The sequence below is a fragment of the Callithrix jacchus genome, chromosome 10 (assembly GCF_049354715.1).
Source record: "Callithrix jacchus isolate 240 chromosome 10, calJac240_pri, whole genome shotgun sequence".
Classification (NCBI taxonomy): Eukaryota; Metazoa; Chordata; class Mammalia; order Primates; family Cebidae; genus Callithrix; species Callithrix jacchus.
The window spans coordinates 112,299,462-112,319,600 of record NC_133511.1 but is presented as its reverse complement, the minus strand read 5'-3'; the positions used below and the strand labels follow the sequence as shown (position 1 = coordinate 112,319,600).

Below are 20,139 nucleotides of genomic sequence, written 5' to 3'. Positions count from 1 at the left end.
AAGTAGAGACAAAATTCACACTTCGATCAGTCAGATTTAGTTAGCTCCAAAGCTTTTGGACTTAACCATGAAATTATATGTAAGGTAAAACCCCCCAAGGAACCTCTTTCAGATCCTACCCCCTCCAAGCCCAGAAGCTCCTCACCTGGGTGTTCTGAAGGAGGCTCTTCCCTGGTGAGCAGGGCTGTGGGCTCAGCAGCCTCCAGCCCCACCCCTGCAGTGCCCCCAGCAGAGTGGTGGGGCATCCTGGCTTCCTCTCTGAGGATGCAGCTGCTGCCTCCCTGGGCCTGGCTGCTTGCATCCTGTGTGCCTGGCTTCCACAGCACCACTGCAGAGTCTGAGCTCCAAAAGAGAGGCACAAGGGGGTCTCAGGCCCCATCCCGACTCCCCTGCCCAGTGTCCTAGCTGGGAAACTGCAAACTTATCCCCACCCTTAGAGGGCAGCAAAGTCCCAGCTCAGGCTTTGGGACCCTAGGGTCCGTGTGGGCTCTAGCTAGGACTAGTCACTTGTTTCTTTCATCTTAAGCCCTTAATGAAGATATTAACCCTTGTCCCTTTGCGGGGCTGGAGGGTATGCATTTCAGAGATCAGACAAAACTCTTTAAAGCCAGAGCAGGGTAAGCACTCAGCTGGCCAGCTCTCTCCAGCAGCAAGCCCAGATTGGGGAGGACTGGGTGGGTGCCTGCAAAGACCAGGCAGTGGAACCAGGGGAGAGGTGACCTGGGTGGGAGGCGAGCACCACTAAGAATGACTCTAGACTACTCTCTGAGGAGGGAAGAAGGCAGTTAATGAAGGAAGCTGATTCCTACAGGAGGCAAGGAGCCTGCGGTCTGGGCTCAGGGGAGAGGGCTGGAATGAAGCTTACCAGGAGGAATGTCAGGCACAGGGGCCCCCAGCCACAAGGACATCTCTTCCTGGAGCCCTGGTCATTACCAAGGCACTGCCCTGCAGGAAGGACCCAGGTTACACTCTTCTAAAACTGGGCTCCTTTCTGGCCTCAGCTCCCTTCTCCACCTGACCCTCCCTTTTATCAGTACCAACAATATCAGCTAACATTTACTTGCTATGTATTAGCCTATACTAAGGATTTATTGCATTACTATTATGCTTTTTAGAGACAGGGTCTCCCTATGTTGCCCAGGCTGGTCTAGGAACTCCTGAGCTCAAGTGATCCTCGCACCTGGGCCTCCCAAAGTGTGGGGATTACAGGAGTGAACCACTGCACCCAGCCTATTATAAGACTTTATATGCTTTCCTCATATCTCTCTGAAGTCAAGACTATTTTTTTTTTTTTTTTGAGATGGGGTCCCTCTATGTTGTCCAGGTTAGAGCTCAGCGCTATTCACAGGTGTAATAATAGTGCACTATCACCTCAAACTACTGGGCTCAAGCAATCAGCTTCCTGAGTAGCTGAGATTATAGGCTCACGCTACTGCTCCCGGCTCAGGACTATTCTTTTTGTTTTTGTTTTTGTTTTTTTTGAGACAGAGTTTCGCTCCTTACCCAGGCTGGAGTGCAATGGCGCGATCTCGGCTCACCGCAACCTCCGCCTCCTGGGTTCAGGCAATTCTCCCGCCTCAGCCTGCTGAGTAGCTGGGATTACAGGCACGCGCCACCTTGCCCAGCTAACTTTTTGTATTTTTAGTAGAGACTGGTTTCACCATGTTGACCAGGATGGTCTCGATCTCTTGACCTCGTGATCCACCCGCATCGGCCTCCCAAAGTGCTGGGATTACCGGCGTGAGTCACCGCGCCCGGCTCAGGACTATTCTTAAACTCATTTTTACAGGTGAGCAAACTGAGGTTCAAAGAGATTAAGTAACTATGGTCTCACAGGCAGCGGTAGAGTCAAGACTCCAACCCTGCTCTGACTCCAATGTCTGGGCTCCCAGACACTGTGCCAGCCTTTCTCCCCCAAAGTGCCCTCCAGGCCAGCAGGAAATGTTTGGGTACATCTACCCTGCTTCTCTTGGGCCCCCTCCCCCTCACTTCAATACTGAGGACAGCCAGAGTTGAGCAGGACCAGGAGACAGGATCAAAGCTTGCTCCACCCAGTGAAATACGCTGCTTATTAGAGACCCTCACTAGAGCCACTTTCCAGGGTCCCAGCACAAACCTCTTGTCTCCAAGAATCTCCCCAATTCACATGGAGGACCTCCTTCCCCGGAACCCCTCATGAGTTATTCTGGGACCCAGAGTCCTGTCCCTGTCCCAAGCTCCCATCACGATCACCCCTCACTTCTCCCCAGAAACCCCCTTTTCAGATCCTTAGGACATTCCCCTACCCCACCCCAGATACAGAGCCCCAGGCCACTGCTAAGGAGCAGACCCACCGAGTCCCCAGGCCACCAGACTTCCTGGGTGGGCAGTCTCTGGAGCCCCCTTGCTGGGAGAAGAGGATGGTGCAGTTCCCTGTCCAGAAGCCTTGGTGGCCAGCCGGTGAGCTGGAGCTGAGCACAAGTGGGACCTGGAACCCCAGGGAAGTAGCAATTTGGAGAAAGGCTGAGAGGAGGGACTGCCAAGGGGTCGGGCCACCCCTCCTTCCTGCCTGGCGACTGGAGCCCTCCCCTCCTCACCCCGCCCACATGGCAGCTTCTCCATCAGGTTGGCTCCTCCCCAGCCAGCCACCCTGTCTCCGGCCACTCCCGCCCCACTACTCTCGGCCAAAGCAGTGGCATTTCCCTGCAGACTTGCCAAGTTCCATGTCTCTCCCCTTCCTCTCCTTACCCAGCGCTCTTAGCAGCTCTTGCAGAAAGAAGGACTGCCTCCCAGGAACCCCCACCCCAATCCCAGCAGCCTCCAGAGTTGGTGTTCCCTCCCCTCCATAGACACCTCGAGGAGCAAAGGTCCCGGCACGGCCCGGAATATTGCGACACTGGGCCCCAGCCTGCTTTCCCAGCTTCCCTCCTCCTCCCTTGCCTCTGGGAAGAGGCCAAGAAGCTCTCCCTGGTCCTCAGCCAAGCTGGTAGAAATCCAGGGGTAGAGAGAGACAGGTGCTGGGCCTTCCAAGGAGTTTCTGAATGTGGGTGCCCTGCAGGGACCACAGTAAGAAGAGGCCAGGACTGCCTTTGGTAGGAAATCTGCAATGAGCAATGGCAGGCCTGGGATGGGGGGAGGGGTTGGCAGGAGGCAGGCCACTCAGGTGCCAGCGCAGGATGGACCTGGGAAAGCATGCAGGCTGCCTCATCTGAGGAACAACCCTATCTGAAGTGATGGCAGGCTCCAAGCAGCAGCTACTCAGACTAGCCATATTTTTCCCACTCTGCTGCCTGGGGCATGAAATCCATGAAAGTAGACATCATATTTCATTGATTTCATCTCCCCTAAAACCCCTGAAACAGGGCCTGGCATAGAGGAGGCAGCAGAGTAGGTACTGTGTTCCTATTTGTTGACTAACAAGAAAAATATTCTCTTCTATCCCCTACTTGTTAGCCCTAGTCAATTTTTTTTATTCCTTTTTTTTTTCGAGGTGGGGTCTCATTATGTTGCCCAAGCTAGTTTCATACTCCTGGGCTTAAGCCATCCTCCCAAAATGCTGGGATTACAGGTGCGCACCACCACAACTACTGTAGTCAGTTTCAACTCAGCATGTAGATTTGGCGTTCAGGCTCTGGGCTCAGATTTTGGGTTCAAATCCTAAACCTCTTATTACCTGTGTGATTTTTTTTTTTTTTTTGAGACGGAGTTTCGCTGTTGTTACCCAGACTGGAGTGCAATGGCATGATCTCGGCTCACCACAACCTCCGCCTTCTGGGTTCAAGCAATTCTCCTGCCTCAGCCTCCCGAGTAGCTGGGACTACAGGCGCGCGTGCACCACCATGCCCAGCTAATTTTTGTATTTTTAGTAGAGACGGGTTTCACCTTGTTGACCGGGATGGTGTTGATCTCTTAACCTCGTGATCCACTGCCTTGGCCTCCCAAAGTGCTGGGATTATAGGCGTGAGCCACCGCGCCCGGCCACCTGTGTGATCTTCATTGAATAAGTTACTTGATATATCTGAATCTTTGTTTCCCTATCTTTAAAATAGGAATATTTGAGCCAGCAACGGTATGTTGAAAAATAAAAAGGCCAGGCATGGTGGCTCATGCTTGTAATCCCAGCACTTTAGGAGGCCAAGGTGGGCAGATCACTTGCGGTCAGGAGTTTGAGACCAGCCTGGCTAATGTAGTGAAACCCCGTCTCTACTAAAAATACAGAAATTAGCCAGGCATGGTGGTGCATGGTGTAATCCCAGCTACGCAGGAGGCTGAGGCAGGAGAATCACTTGAACCCGGAAGGTTGCAATGAACCAGCCTGGGTGACAGAGTGAGACTCCATCTCAAAAAAATAAAGAAAAATAAATACAATAGGGATAATAGTTATTTTTACCACACAAGGTTGTTGTTGAGATTGAAACTATAGATCATGTTGGGTTCAGTGGCTCATGTCTGTAATCTGAGCACTTTGGGAGACTGAGGCAGACGGATCACTTGAGATCAGAGCTCCAGACCAGCCTGGCTTAACATGGTGAAACCCCATCTCTACTAAAAATCCAAAAAAAATTAGCTGGGTGTTGTGGCACATGCTTGTAATCTCAGCTACTCAGGAGTCTAAGGCAGGAGAATTGCTTGAACCTGGGAGACAAAGGTTGCAGTGACCCAAGATCACACCATTGCACTCCAGTGCCTGGGCAACAAGAGCAAAACTCCATCTCAGAAAAGAGTGAGTCGGGTAGTGGCTCACGCCTGTGATCCCAGCACTTCGGGAGGCTGAGACAGGCGGATCATGAGGTCAAGAGATCGAGATCATCCTGGCTAACAGTGAAACCCCGTCTCTACTAAAAATACAAAAAAAAAAAATTAGCCAGGCATGATGGCGGGTGCCTATAATCACAGCTACTTGGGAGGCTGAGGCAGGAGAATTACTTGAACCCAAGAGGTGGAGGTTGTGGTGAGCTGAGATGGTGCCACTGCACTCCAGCCTGGGTGACAGAGTGAAACTCCATCTCAAAAAAAAAAAAGAATTTAAAAAAGGAAAAAAAAAAAGAAACTACATCACAATTTATATCACAATGTAATTAAGTGTTCGAGAAATGGTAGCAGTTATCATCACCCTCCCAGTTCTTTCAGCTGGGGGTCTTCCCATCACCTAAACTCGTGCATTTTGAACTTTGTACTTGTTTCGATATACAACACAAACCCTTCACTATCTTTTCTGGTCCTTAAAACAGCCCCAGGAGGAAAGTAGGGTAATAACCTGAGCTCCACTTGACACAGGACACTGAAATTCATGTGAGGGCTTTTTCCAAGACCACACAGTTAGTGGCCAGGCTGGGATCAGAACCCAAATGTCCTCACTCCGGTCCCTGTGCTGTGTCAGAGTCCAGGACAATTTTGTCTTGTTGCTTCTTAGGCCAGTGAAGTGCTGGAATGGAAGCAGCCAGAGTTGGTGGGCTACAGGGGAGAGGTTGAGAACCCTGCAGATGCTCCAGTCCAGATGTGGGAGGCGAGGAGAGGAGGTTACTGCTGGTCATTCACCCCCTGCCCCATTCCCAGTTTCCTGCTCACGGGCTCTTCCTGTTTTGCTATGAACTCCAGTTCCCATGGGGCCCACATTAAAGCATTTGAGGACAGGGGGCCAGGGCAGGCAGCCAAAGGGACCGAAACAGATGAACAGGGCACCAGGGAAGAGAACAGAGGAAACAGGGAAAGAGTGAACAGTGGGTGTGGGGAGGGACAGGAGCCAGATGAGAAAAAGATGAAGGCTGAGGCAGAAGAGGAGCCTGGTGAAAGACAGGGGGGAAGCACAGGGTAGGACAGGGGAACAGGCAGGGGCTGGGGAGCAGAGTGTGAGAAGCAGCAGGCCGGGTGGTGTTGCAAAATCTGCCCATGTATTCATTTTCACATTTCAGAAAAGCCCCTGTGACACCCCCATCTCAGACTTCTGCCTCCAGCTTTTGCTGTTGTTCCCCCTTATCACAAGGTCATCCCCTCCCAAGGCCCCCACCCTGGTCTGGGTGTCTCTGAGTCACAAGCACCAGGCTCTCCTTTCCTCTCGCTTGTGTTCCCTCTTTGATTTTCACAAGGTCCCAGCTGTCCTGGAAAAGCAGAAACCAGGGACTGTAGTCGCTGAGAGACCGGCACTATTCTGTCCCAGCACCCACATCACCAGTCCAGCTCCCTCCTCTACCTCCCAGAAGCTCCAGCCCAGTAGGGCAGTCAGAGATGTCCCTGAGATGCCAGGTTTCAGGAAACTCAGGACTCAAATGGGCTGGGGCCTGGTACCCTATCATCTGAGAGCTGGGAGAAGCCTCTTTCATCCACTTTGTTCTTCAACTCCCTCTCCTGACACCTAGTCTCCCCACAGGTGGCTTTGCAGGGTCCAGGGCCATACATAAGTCCTCTCTGGAGGTGGGCGGGGGGGCAGGCTAGGGCCAACTGCTGAAAAAGTAGGTCAGAGCACCAAATCCCCCAAGCCAGGGAGTTGGCCTCAGCCTCATCTCCTGTTTAGGAGGAACTATAAACACGACTCCAACTGCCAGAGCTGTCCATCAGGTTACAGCTCAGAAACCCCAACCTTCATCCCCACAAAGAGGGAAGAGGAGAAGAAAATGGGAGAAGACCAAAACCTGTTGGCAGTATTTCCACAGAGTTTCTGGAGACCAACCTGAGACTTGCTTCAAGCCAGGGCAAGCAGTCAGGTGATCAGCAACTGGAATCACCTTCCCACTTTGCCAGCCCCACCCCTGTGGCACAGTCCCAACAGCCGGCAGTTGTTAGGTCCAGAGCCCCCCAGTCCTGTGAGCCTCTTCTGTGTTTCCTTGGCTCCTGTAAGAGACCATGTCCCTGGGAACACACTTGGGGATCTACCAAGTCTCATATGTGGCCCCCTAGAACCTCCACAGGTTTCTTCTTGCAACAAGGGGAAACTTGAAGCAGAAACAGGAGTATTCACCAGCCACGGTCGCAGGTACTATATGAGTTCATGGGAACTCATTCCCATGAAGCAGGCCACAGGGTAAGGTTTGCAGGGCTGGACGAGGGCAACTGCTTCTTGTTCCCTCCTTTACCATTCTGGAAGGGTGGAAAGTGTGGCGATCATCTTACAGACCTACTTGAGTATCTACTCAAATGACTTCTGCTCAACCTTCCAATCTTCATCTTTACAAAAAAAAAAAAAAAAATTAGCCAGGTGTGGTGGCATCTGCCCCTAGCTACTTGAGGGGCTCAGGTGGGAGGATTGTTAGCGCTCAGGAGGTCGAAGCTGCAGGAAGCCATGATTGCACCACTGCACTTAGCCTGGGCGACAGAGGGAAGACTGTCTCAAAAAAAAGAATACAATTATAGCTGATTCAGAAGTTCGAGCTCAAGCTCAAACAAACAAAAATCACAAACCTTCCAATTATATATATCTGCCTCTTCAGATGCCTCTTTTTATGGTCTCAAAAAGAAGAGGAAGAAGAAGAAGACAACGACGAGTATAGCTGATTCAAAAGTTCGAGCTCAAGCTCAAAAAAGCAAAAATCACAAACACACTCCGTTTATAAAACTGCCTCTTCAGATGGGAAAAAAAGGCTAACGTACCTAGATCTCGATTTACTTCCACTAACACAGGATAAGGTAGTGGTTCCTGTCCTCACCTTCAGAGATTCCGATTTATTTGATTTGGGATAGGCCCACATATCCATCTATCTCACCATCTACATGTCTTTTTTTTTTTTCATCTGTAGTTAAGGACCACAGAATCAGGCAGAAAATGCAAAGGCTCGAGGGAAGCGGGTGAAGAAACTGGGGCTCAGCTCCAGGCCCTACTATCTACTCGTGCTGTAATCAATCCCCACCCTTCCTGGAATAGTTTCTCCATATAAAAACTGAAATCACATCTGCTTCATCAATCGCTCCTACATGGGATACTTGCAGGCACAAAGAATATAGACATATTTGAGCAAGTGGGAAGAAATGCAAAAGATGAATTTGAGAGATGGCTAAAATTTGGTGAGCCAAAGAGTTACAAACTCTGAAAGTACAATGGTCTGGCTAGTTTGCAAGGAGAGAGGCTTATTAAAACAAAACACTCAAACCCCCTCCCCCCAACTAATATGCAGTATTTTGCCAATCAGCCAGGCCCCATTTATTTTATTTATTTTTGAAACAGAATCTCACTCTATCACTCAGGCTGGAGTGAAGTGGCACAATCTCAGCTCACTGCAACCTCTGCCTCCTCGGTTCAAGCGATTCTCTTGTCTCAGTCTCCCAAGTAGCTGGGATTACAAGCGTGCATCACCACGCCTGGCTAATTTTTGTATTTTTAGTAGAGACAGAGTTTCACTGTGTTAGCTAGGCTAGTTTCAAACTCCTGACCTCAGGTGATCTGCCCGCCTTGTCCTCCCAAAGGGCTGGGATTACAGGTGTGAGCCACTGCACACCTAGACCCCATTTTAGTCCCATGAATGTGAAAAGGTTTCCTTTGATAAAAACCTCTTTATTGAAAAGTATTTTGGAATCTACAATGCAATTTGAGTAGCCTGCAAGCAGCAGCCCATTATAGACTATTTAACTGAAAATCACAAAACTTGACTTTTAATCCATTCTCCTAAACTGTGAGTTTGGGTAAGTCACTTCTTATCTCCAGGTTTGTAAAGTAAGAGGACTAGGTTAAATCAGGTATTCAGAGATGCTGATTTATGAAACCTCTAATAGTCTTTGTGAGCCATTTGAGATTATATGCAAAATTCCATGTGTGTGTTTATATGTGTGGACATTTTTCTGGAGAGGTGCAAAATTTTCATGTGATTCTTAAAAGGGATTGTGACTAAATTAGAAGGTCAAGAACTATTTGGCTACCCAGGCCTCAGCTCTTATTCTATTTGCTTCTCACCCTCTTCCATGACAACTCTGGAAGCAAAGTGTAGATCCTGAAGTATATGGAAATAATCGAATCTGGAGTCCTAGGGCAAAATAAGGACAGATAAGTGTGATCTTTTTTTTTTTTAAAGACACGGTCTTGCTCTGTCACTCAGACTGGAGGGCAGTTGCACCGTCATAGCTAACTGCAGCCTCGATTTCCCAGGCTTAAGGTGGTTGATCTTCCCACTTCGGCCTCCCAAGAAGTTAGGTGCATGCCACCACACCTGGCTAATTTTTAAACTTTTTTTTTTGGTAGAGACAAGATCTTCCTATGCTGCTCAGGCTGATCTCGAACTCCTGGGCTCAACCAATCTTCCCCCTCTGGCCTCCCAAAGTGCTGGGATTACAGATGTAAGCCATCACACCAAGCCTAATCAGTTTTTTGTTGTTATTGTTGTTCTGAGATGGAGTCTTGCTCTGCCACACAGGCTGGAGGGCAGTGGCGTGATCTCGGTTCACTGTAACCTCTGCCTCCAGGGTTCAAGCGATTCTCCTGTCTCAGCCTCCTGGGAAGCTGGGATTACAGGAATGCACCACCACACCCAGCAAATGTTTTCTTATTTTTAGTAGAGACAGGGTTTTGCCATGTTGGCCAGGCTGGTCTCGAACTCCTGACCTCAGGTGATTCGCCTGCCTTGGCCCCTAGGTGCCCAAGCCTGATCAGTTTTGTTTCTCAAAGATCTGAGATTTGCTTCTTGTAGGCAGATCTGAATCAAAGCATCCCCAGGACCTATGACCTGAACTCCTGCAACCCTCACAGGAGTGACAAAGTCCTGAGGCCAAACTGGCTGCACCTGAATCCTCATGGCCAATATCAAGAGGGCCACTGATTCTGTGGAAACCCAGCTACTCCCACTTTATGGTATGTGCCTGCCCCTTAACTCAAAATACCTCTCCACTGGTCTGAAATTCCTCCCCTAGGGATTCAGTGCTTTGGGTCTGGGAAGTCTGAACATCCTGTGCAACCCGACTCCTTTGGGAAGAGGCATGACGTCTTGACTCTAATTAACTGTAACTTGGAAGTGGAGGAGAGGAAGGACAGGGAAAGGACTGGAAGGGGAAGTGAGAGGGCTACTGAAGTTTTGTGCGGGGCAGGAACGGTGTAGGCTGGACTGGGAGCAACCTCAAGGACACAGGGAGTCCAAAGGGTTGTTGAGACACTGTGCCCTGCACCCCAAGCAAAACGTCTCTCAGAGAACAGGGCCAGGGCTCAATCCCCACCAAAGGCAGAGGCGTGGAGAGACGGGACCTCTACCTTCCCATCCCTCGCCTCGATTCTGCACCCGCTCTAGCTAGGGGGTCAAGCCCAGCAGCACCCGGACTGGAGGGGTATTTGCTCTCCAGGCCACAGTCCCGCCCACTGCAAGCGCCACCTTGGTAAGGGATTTCTCCGGACAGAGGCAAAGGCGAATTCATGGCCTTCTTTATCAAGATGAGGTCTTCGAGTTCTGGCTGCCGCACCAGGTCGCGCTACATTCCAACGCTCCTCCACCACAGCCAGATCACGACCCTCTTGCACGCATTCCCACCAAGATTGCGCATTCTCCCCCAACCCGAGCCCGTCCCTAAGTAAGATGGAGGCGATCGCACTTCCGCCGTGTGTCCTTACGGGTGCGTCCGGGCGGCTGCTGCAGGTGCCACCTAGCGGGTTCCAGCCTCTTTGCTGCATAGATTACAACGGAGATGGCGGGCAAGCGGTCCGGCTGGAACCGGGTGGCTCTCCTCCAGCTTCTTCTCGGCGTGAACCTGATGGTGATGCCGCCCACCCAGGCCCGGAGTCTGCGCTTCGTTACCTTGGTAATGAGACATGGGGTCACCAAAGAGTTCCCCGAAGCTAGAAGGGCAAAGGCCAGCTGGTGAGGGTCAGGGATCTTGGGAAGGAACAGCTGATTTAGGAAGGGACGCCTGGCCTGGAAAGCTGGGGTGGGTGGGCTCAGGACTGACGTGAAGCCTTGGGTTACGGGGGTCAGGGTGACTGAATAGGTCGGGGTGAGTCTGCCCTGAGACAGGGAAGTAGTTGAATGATTAAGACTCATCTCTAAAGAAGCCTTTGGTTATCTTCTTTTCCCAAGTCCCCACCACACATATTGCTTTCGCTTCTCTTTTCCCTTCCCACCGTACATTGGCTTTGCCTGTGGTCTCCAGTGGCATTGTTTAGCCAAGTTAGAATTTCTGGAATCTGGAAGAAGTGACTGACTCCTAGCTGGGGTCTTTTGTAGCGAGTAGGCTTCCCAGAGGGAATGAGACTTCCTTCCCCAAAATGGGGCAAAAGGTAGGCTCTGGGTTCTTATCAATGAGACCCTTCTGACCTATAGGCCAACCATTTTCTTCCCTTAGCTGTACCGCCACGGAGACCGTTCACCAGTGAAGACATATCCCAAGGACCCCTATCAGGAAGAAGAATGGCCCCAGGGGTTTGGTCAGTTAACCAAGGTGAGTCAGAAGCCAGCCTTTCCTCAGGGTGAGCTGCAGAATGAATGATGTCTAGAGCAGGCTACAGAACTTGGGGCCCTACTCAAATGCCTTTTCCCACATGGGTGCTGACTTTGACCAGATTTCATAACCTTCATCTCTGCGCCCATGATATTGCCATGCATGACTGTCCACTTAATGAAAGACTTTTGGGATCAGAGTAACTCACTCCAGCAAAGGGTAAACCTAGAAAGCAACAGGGCCTATACCTATGGGGCTTGTGAGCCACCCCTTCCCTCTAGACCCTCTTAACCCTTGAGTTTGCCCACAGGAGGGGATGCTACAGCACTGGGAGCTGGGCCAGGCCCTGCGGCAGCGCTACTACGGCTTCTTAAACACCTCTTACCACCGGCAAGAGGTAAGGCTGGGAGCTCGAGGCAAAGGGAATGGGGGTGTGCTGCCCTCATCTTTTGCCCTCAGGAAGCCTAAGGCTGAGACTGAGCACTTTGACCTCCTTCCCGTATTTTTGGTCACAACTACAGGAAAAGACATCTGAGAACTGTCTGGAACAAAGCCCTAGAAGTTGAGTTGCCCCTGATTGGCTGGGAAGAGGTGAACCTGATTAAGCATCCAAATTCAGACTTAAGGGTGGGACTGGCAGAGGGGTTCCTGACTCTGTGAAATCACAGGCTTTCCATCCAAGACATTTACTGAGTACCTATTAAAAGGCCAGGGACTGTGCTAGCACTTTGCACACAGTGGTGCACCACACAGATACGCTGTCTTCATGGAGCTTAGAATGTCATGGAACGTCATGGGGGTATCTGATGATAAACCAGACAGCCAAGATGAAAGACGTCGAGGAAGACATGCATAGATAGGGCACATCAGGGAGACTGGCAAGTGTGCCTGCTCCTTGAGTCCTTGCCCCACCCCAGGGATGGGGAAACTGTTCCTCTGGTTACCACGCTCAGCCACTGGTAGACATTGTCTCAAGAGTCCCTAGACATTGTTATTGTTCCCTGAAGGCCCAGCTCTGTCCTAAGCTTGCTCTTCCCCAGTTTCCTCCTCCCTTTTCATGAGCCACTGTCTCTCATGATCTCTTCAGAATATGTACATATATATTAAAGGGGCCTTGCTCTATCACCCAAACTGTAGTACAATGACTCAGTCATAGCTCACTGCCACCTCAAATTCCTGGCCTCAAGCGATCCCCCTGCATTAGCCTCCCAAAGTGCTGGGATTATAGGCATGAGTCACAAGGCCCAGCCTTTATCTTATTTTTTTCTCCTTGGTCTCTAAGGGTAGTCACTGGAGGCAGTTTCTGCCCCAAGGACCCTAATCTAGATAGGGAGACAGATGTTTTTATAAAGCCAGACAGACTAGAAAGCCTTACTGATTGACTCAGCACTTTTTTTTTTGAGACTGAGTTTCGCTCTTGTTACCCAGGCTTGAGTGCAATGGCGAGATCTCGGCTCACTGCAACCTCCACCTCCTGGGTTTAGGCAATTCTCCTGCCTCAGCCTCCTGAGTAGCTGGGATTACAGGCATGTGCCACCATGCCCAGCTAATTTTTTGTATTTTTAGTAGAGACGGGGTTTCGCCGTGTTGACCAGGACGGTCTCGATCTCTTGACCTCGTGATCCACCCGCCTCAGCGGGTGCTGGGATTACAGGTTTGAGCCACTGCACCCAGCGACTCAGCACTTTTGACTGGGAGGAAGGGGAACGGAGTCTCGCTTTGTCGGCTGGAGTGCAGTGGTGTGATCTCAGCTCACTGCAATCTCCGCCTTTGGGTTCAAGCAATTCTCCTGCCTCTGCCTCCTGAGTAGCTGGGATTATAGGCATGTGCCACCACACCCAGCTAATTTTTGTAGTTTTAGTAGAGACAGGGTTTCATCATTTTGGCCAGGATGGTCTTGATCTCCTGACCTCGTGATCTGCAGAAGGGGCATTTCAATTAGTGCCATTCCCACAGGAGTTCTTCACAGAGCTATGACAACCCCTAGTGGAGTGTTTGAGAAACAGGGGAAGGCCAGCGGCGAGAGGAGGGTGAGGGCCAGATGCATGGCAGGTTTATAGTTTGCTGGGTGACCATCAAGAAAAAACAGGTTCTTCCCTGTGGCTCCACTTTGGGGTGACCAAAACTTCTCTCTCTCACTCTCTCTCTCTCTCTCTCACACACACACACGTAAGGCTTATGTTGCTACACACACAGGTACGTAGGCTTGTGTTGCTATCTCTGCAGGTTTACGTGCGAAGCACAGACTTTGATCGGACTCTCATGAGTGCTGAGGCCAACCTGGCTGGACTCTTCCCTCCCAACGGGATGCAGCGCTTCAACCCAAACATCTCGTGGCAGCCTATCCCCGTGCACACTGTGCCTATTGCTGAGGACAGGGTGAGAGTGGCCAGCGCCCCTGGGCTGGTGGTGAGGTAACAACTCTGGCCGTGGACCTGCTGATGCCAGGCTCCTTTTCCCCACTTCGCTCTACAGCTGCTGAAGTTCCCATTGGGCCCATGTCCCCGTTATGAGCAGCTGCAGAACGAGACCCGGCAGACACCAGAGTATCAGAACGAGAGTTCTCGCAATGCAGTGAGTTGGGGCGGAGGTGGAGGTCACCATGCTGTCCTTTACCCACAGCAGGACTGATCCCCTGTCTGTTTTCCATAGCAATTTCTGGACATGGTGGCCAACGAGACAGGGCTTACAGACCTGACACTGGAGAGCGTCTGGAATGTCTATGACACACTCTTCTGTGAGGTGAGCCCACGAGGGTGACCACTCTGGTCACTCTTCTCCCCCTCAGCAGGCCCAGGTCACCAGGACAGTAGAACATGGTGCCTGTTACCGTCACGCCCCTGTGGAGGTCCAGGGAAGCTGTGCTTGTGAAACCTGGGAACTTCCCTCACTGGTGACAGAGATCCTCAGAGTGGGAAACAGTTTGTTAACTGTCAGCAGTCCCTGCTGCTCTCCACCCAGAGCTCCTTTCTGCTGAGTCTCACATTTCATGCCGGGGCTTCCTTTCCTGTACCCTGCAGCATCCACACCAACTGCCATGTCTACTGGCTCCAGGCTCTCTCCCTCTCTCTTCTCTCCCTCCCTCCCTCATACACACAGGCACCTTCCCACTGGGGAAGAGAGCTGCCCCCTGGAGAGGCTCTGGCCTAGGCCTGGGGCACTAACCTGCCCGCTGCGATACACAGCAAACGCACGGGCTGCACCTGCCGCCCTGGGCCTCACCCCAAACCATGCAGCGTCTGAGCCGGCTAAAGGACTTCAGCTTCCGCTTCCTCTTCGGAATCTACCAGCAGGCGGAGAAGGCCCGGCTTCAGGGGGGTGAGTGACAAGGGCAGCATGTCACTCTGCTCCTCAGGACCCTAAGGTCTGCTGTGGGGGCTTCTCACACACTTCCCCCTCTACTGAAACATTCCCTGCTCTTTCAAAACGAAATCCTCCTCCTCATGCTGTCAGTCACCAGATTTCCCCAGCTCTCCTTCTTTTCTGCCATTCATACTCCTTTTTTTTTGGAGATGGAGTCTTACTCTGTTGCCCAGGTTGGAGTGCAGTAGCAGGATCTCAGGTCATAGTAACCTTGGTTCCCGGGTTCAAGCAATTCTTTTGCCTCAGCCTTCTGAGTAGCTGGGATTACAGGAGTGTGCCACCGTGCTTGGCTAATTTTTTTGTATTTTTAGTAGAGATGGGATTTCACCATGTTGGTCAGGCTGGTCTCGAACTTCTGACCTTGTGATCTACCTGCCTCAGCCTCCCAAAGTGCTGGGATTACAGTTGTAAGCCACCACGCCTGGCTCATAGTCTTTTTAAAAAATATATTTATTCTTTCAGGGGGGATAGAGTTTCCCTCTTGTCACCCAGGCTGGAGTGCAATTGTGCGATCTTGGCTCACTACAACCCTACAACCTTCGACTCCTGGGTTCAAGCCAATTCTCCTGCCCCAGCCTCCCGAGTAGCTGGGATTACAGGTGTGCACCTCCATGCCCAGCTAATTTTTGTATTTTTAGAAGAAAAAGCGTTTCACCATGTTGGCCAGGTTGCTCTTGAACTCCTGACCTCAGGTGATCCACCAAAGTGCTGGGATTATAGCCATGAGCCACTGCACCTGGCCTATTTATTTATTTTGAAACAGAGTCTTACTCTGTTACCCAGGTTGAAGTGCAGTGGCATGATCTCGGCTCACTGCAACCTCTACCTCCTAGGTTCAAGGGATTCTCCTGCCTCAGTCTCCCAAGTAGCTGGGACTATAGGTGCATGCCATCACACCCAGCTAATTTTTGTATTTTTAGCAGAGACAGGGTTTCAATATATTGGTCAGGCTGGTCTCAAACTCCTGACCTCTGGTGATCTGCCCACCTCAGCCTTCCAAAGTGCTAGGATTACACGTATGAGCCACCGCACCCAGCCCTGCCATTCATATTCTTCTCAAGTTTCACCCACATCAGAAGATCCTCCCTCTCCTAAATGAATAGCCAACCCCAGAGAACCATGGGGGGCCATTTTGAGAAGGCTGAGAGTAACACACATGCCAGCTTCCTCATTTTAGCACCCAAAGGTATGCCTGCCTTCAAACCTTTTGACATCTCAGTTTTCAGAGGATATGGCAGTTACCTGATAAGGACTCACCCACTGTGTACTCTGAAGCAATCTTAAGTTTACATTTGTTTCAAACTGAAGTGCTTCTATAAACATGGGCAGGTTTCTGCATCCATGTTGAAATATAGGTAGAGGCTGGGTGCGGTGGCTCATGCCTGTAATCCCAGGACTTTGGGAGGCTGAGGTGGGTAGATCACCTGAGGTCAATAGTTCAAGACCAGCCTGGCCAACATGGTGAAATGCTGTCTCTACTAAAAATTCAAAAATCAGCCGGGTGTGGTGGCATGCCCCAGCTTCTGGGGAGGCTGAGGCAGGAGAATTGGCTTGAACTCGGGAGGCAGAGGTTGCAGTGAGCTGAAATCATGCCACTGTACTCCAGCCTGGGTGAAAGAATGAGACTCTGTCTCAAAACAAAAAATAAAAAAAGAAATATAGGTAGATATCTTGTTTTGTTTTGCGTCCTTCTGTACATTTGACAGTTCTTAGAGATAGGGGCGCCACAGAGTTCCTGCATGGTCCCTATGACACTGAAGAGTTATCCATGTAGGTGATGAGGCCCAGGACTGGCAGGGGCTGAAAGGAGCACAGACATGTCTAATTAGAAGGCAGAGGTGGCTGTAGCCACCAACACCAGGGACTTTTCTCCTTCAGGAGTCCTGCTGGCTCAGATACGGAAGAACTTGACCCTAATGGCGACCACCTCCCAGCTCCCCAAGCTGCTGGTTTACTCTGCGGTAAGCGCCGGTGCTCCCTGTGCTGTGTCAGGCAAGGAGCTGGATTTCTTCTCTGTTCGGTTCCTGGGGGTGCGGGGAACAGTGCTGATGGGGAGCCCCTATCCCTCACAGCACGACACTACCCTGGTCGCCCTGCAAATGGCACTGGACGTCTACAATGGCGAACAAGCCCCCTACGCTTCCTGCCACATATTTGAACTGTACCAGGAAGATTCTGGGTGAGTGAAGCTAGCAGTGTTCTCTGGAAAAGGCCCTCGGGGGGTGGCTCAGCGCAGCCCAAGGACCCCATTATGGGCAGGCTGAGCAGCTCCTAGGTGGCCTCCTGTCAACCCTCAGGAATTTCTCAGTGGAGATGTACTTTCGGAACGAGAGTGAGAGGGCCCCCTGGCCGCTCAGCCTGCCTGGCTGCCCTCACCGCTGCCCACTGCAGGACTTTCTTCGCCTCACAGAGCCCGTCGTGCCCAAGGACTGGCAGCAGGAGTGTCAGCTGGCAAGCGGTCCTGCAGACACAGGTGAGCTGTCACTGGCACGCTGCCACCGGCTTCTTTGCTAGTCACACCCCAGACCAACCTGCAATTCACATCCGCAAATCTCTAGAGCTCTTGTGCTTCCAGCCATCTGACTGCATTTCCCAGGAGTCTCCTCCCCGACCCCAGACCACTTTGTGCCTTCTCCTGACTCCTCACTCTCAGGTGATGTCTCACTTATATCACCGAGAAAGTAAGAGCTAGGAGAGAATCGGCTTGTTCTCCCACCCCCAGATTCACTGGCTTACTTGCTGGGGGAAGCCACTGCTTAGGATGGCCTCTCCATCCACACTTGGGTTCTCTCTCCTCACCTCTGCAAGGAGCTCTGATGCCTCTGCTTCTCTACTGGATCACTTCCCTCCCAAAAGCCCATCCAAGACCTCCGAGAGCCACCTCTTTCCCAGCCACCAGCCTCTTCCCTCTCAGAATAGAATCTGAGAAAGAGCTGCCTAGATTCTGGCTCTGCTTTGTCACCGCCTGTTCTCTTACCACATTAGACAGTCTTGTGTCACCTTCCACTACCCTGAAGCCACACTTGTCTTGTGACCAGTGACCTCCTCTTACCAAAACCAGTGACCAGTTCTTAGCTTCTCTCACTTCTCAGCAGCATTATATAACTGGTTTACCATCCTGAAACACTTTCTCAGCTTCTCCTGACTTTCAGGCGTCCCTTCCTCACTAAAGAACGGATGACCCAGGACTCATCCCTGGAGCTTTCCCTATCTGTACACACTCCCAAGTGACCTCATGCAGCCTTGTTACTTTATGCCCATCTTCATGCTCACTTCTGTCCTTATGCTCTGACTCACAGATTCACGACCTCTTCTCTGAGCTACAGATTCATCTCCAGCCGCCAACTTGAGGGCTCTACATGCATATTAAGTCATCTCCAAGTTGCAATGTCTAAAACTAGATGCGTTTCCTTCCAAAGCTGCTCTTCTTCCAGGCTTCCTTGTTTTAGTAAATGCCACAAGTCACCTAGTGGCAAAGTAGAACCCTTGGGGTCATTCTGAATACCGTTTCTCATCCCCCTCATCCAGTCCACTGCCAGATCAGCTCAGCCTTTCCAATATAAAACATGCTCTTACCTTCCCTCAGTCTGATCTACCATCAGCTCTTGCCCGACCAACTGAAAGGCTTCCTGAAGTTCTTTCTGGTTCTATTCTTGTCCCTACCAGTCTTTTCAGCACAGCAGAGTTAACTTTTAAAACACATAAACCAGTTGACACTACTGTCCTCTCAGCATTTTCCAATGGCTTCCCATCACATATGGAAGAAAACCCAAGTTCTTTACCACGGCCTTCCAGGCCCTGCTCCATCTGGTCTGCTGCCCCATCTCCTACTTGGTCCTTGCTTACTCTGCTCTTACTCAGTGAGACTGACTTTCTGGATGATCCTAGCACAGGCCAGGCTTATCCCCACATCTGGGCCTTTTGCCCTTCCTTCCTGTCCTCTGCCCCATGACACTCTTCTCAGATTGCTGTATGTCTTTGATGCTAGGTCTCTGTTAAAAATCTCACTTCCTCAACGATGCCCTCCCTGGTGACCTACTTTGCTTTGTCTCTCTGCACCACATTCATCACTGACCTGTCACTCCTATCATTTTTTTTTTTTGAGACAGTGTCTCATTCTGTTGCCCAGGCTGGAGTGCAGTGGCTTGATCCTGGCTCACTGCAGCTTCTACCTTCCGGGTTCAAGTGATTCTCCCACCTCATCCTCCCGAGTAGCTGGGACTACAGGCATGTGCCACCATGCCCAGCTAACTTTTGTGTTTTTAGTAGAAACAGGTTTCCACCATGAAGGCCAGGCTGGTCTCGAACTCCTGACCTCAGGTGATCTGCCTGCCTTGGCCTCCCAAAGTGCTGGGATTACAGGCGTGAGCCACTGCGCCCAGCCCATTTGCTTGTTTATTATATCCCCTCTCCCAGCATGTAGACTCCATGAGAGCAGCGACTCTATCTTGGCCACCTGTGTATCTCCTCTACAGTACCTGGCATATGACAAAACACTGATACATTTCTCTTTCCTCCCCATGCCCAGAGGTGATCGTGGCCTTGGCTGTATGTGGCTCCATCCTCTTCCTCCTCATAGTGCTGCTCCTCACCGTCCTCTTCCGGATGCAGGCCCAGCCTCCAGGCTACCGCCACGTGGCAGATGGGGAGGACCACGCCTGACAACCACTCAGCCCCCTTCCCTCCGCCTCCTAGGGGAGATGGGCTGGGCTCTCACTCCTGACTGTTGCTGCTCCCCAGCCCATGGACAGGAGACCTTGGGTTGGGCCTCCCTCTGATGACCCCAGCCAGATGAGCGAGTGGGGTTCAGCATGGCCCGTGGTCACGCCTGTCACCCAGCATTCCCATGCCTGATGTTTACCAAGTGCTATGTTGGACACTGGCTTTCTCCAAACAGGATTTGCCTCTTCCATACTCCCTACACACCCGAGATGGAAACTGGCGGTTGGTGTTCATTCAGGACCTAGGATTAGAGAATGGCAGAGTTGGTACTGGATCCGCCTTGCACTTCTATCAAGCTCCACTCTCTCCTCCAGTCTGGTCTCTGGCAAATGGCTCAGAGAACACGGTCTTCCCTCTCATGAGTGCTTATTTTAGTGGGAAAAACAGCTAATAATAGGGGTACGAACACTGGCTCCCGAGGAGCTGGATCACTCAACAACCTGCCAGCCACATTTCCCTTTGGCTGGAGCCACCATTGGACTCAGACAGAATGCTTCAGGAATCGTTGCCACCCTTTCAACTGGAGCAGGTCGGGAGGGTGTCTGTACTTGGGAGGGAGTGGGGAGTGGTGGGAGGGGAGTTGCTTGTCACACGGAATCAGGAAACTGCTCTCCCTCAGCTGGGCTGGGGTCTCCAGGGACTTGAGTGACGTGCAGGTTGTGAGCTGGAAAGCTCTAGACTATGGTCCAGAACAGGGCTGGGGCAGCTCCTGGAGAATGAAAGTTTGGACTGCTA

At 51.3% G+C, this 20,139-nt stretch overlaps 2 protein-coding genes across 15 annotated transcripts in view; one reads left to right on the top strand and one right to left on the bottom strand.

The window, feature by feature from the left end:
• NR1H3 (nuclear receptor subfamily 1 group H member 3) overlaps positions 1–10,667 on the bottom strand; it is an 18,808-nt gene extending 8,141 nt beyond the window's left edge. For 3 of the 14 annotated variants that reach the window (XM_009008046.5, XM_009008055.4, XM_035262602.3), the window contains exons 1-3: positions 2,728–2,763; positions 2,334–2,467; positions 146–337 (exon numbers count right to left, since the gene is read on the bottom strand). In XM_009008046.5, the coding sequence (XP_009006294.1) occupies positions 146–245 (100 nt within the window). In that variant the 5' untranslated portion in view covers positions 246–337; positions 2,334–2,467; positions 2,728–2,763. The other 11 variants (XM_078340984.1, XM_054240861.2, XM_035262605.3 and 8 more) reach the window with 10 other exon arrangements.
• Positions 10,554–20,139, top strand: ACP2 (acid phosphatase 2, lysosomal). Its single transcript, XM_035262611.3, has 11 exons — positions 10,554–10,683; positions 11,224–11,319; positions 11,630–11,716; positions 13,546–13,698; positions 13,795–13,893; positions 13,972–14,061; positions 14,505–14,637; positions 16,561–16,643; positions 16,755–16,861; positions 16,980–17,155; positions 19,211–20,139. The coding sequence occupies exons 1-11, from the start codon at positions 10,570–10,572 to the stop codon at positions 19,342–19,344; spliced, it is 1,272 nt and encodes a 423-aa protein (XP_035118502.1). The 5' UTR covers positions 10,554–10,569; the 3' UTR covers positions 19,345–20,139.

Coding starts and splice junctions, on each gene's coding strand:
- ACP2 (XM_035262611.3), top strand. CDS start 10,570: ATGGCGGGCAAGCGGTCCGGCTGGAACCGGGTGGCTCTCCTCCAGCTT. Junction 10,684..11,223: donor GTCTGCGCTTCGTTACCTTG/GTAATGAGACAT, acceptor TTCTTCCCTTAG/CTGTACCGCCACGGAGACCG. Junction 13,894..13,971: donor ACGAGAGTTCTCGCAATGCA/GTGAGTTGGGGC, acceptor TGTTTTCCATAG/CAATTTCTGGACATGGTGGC.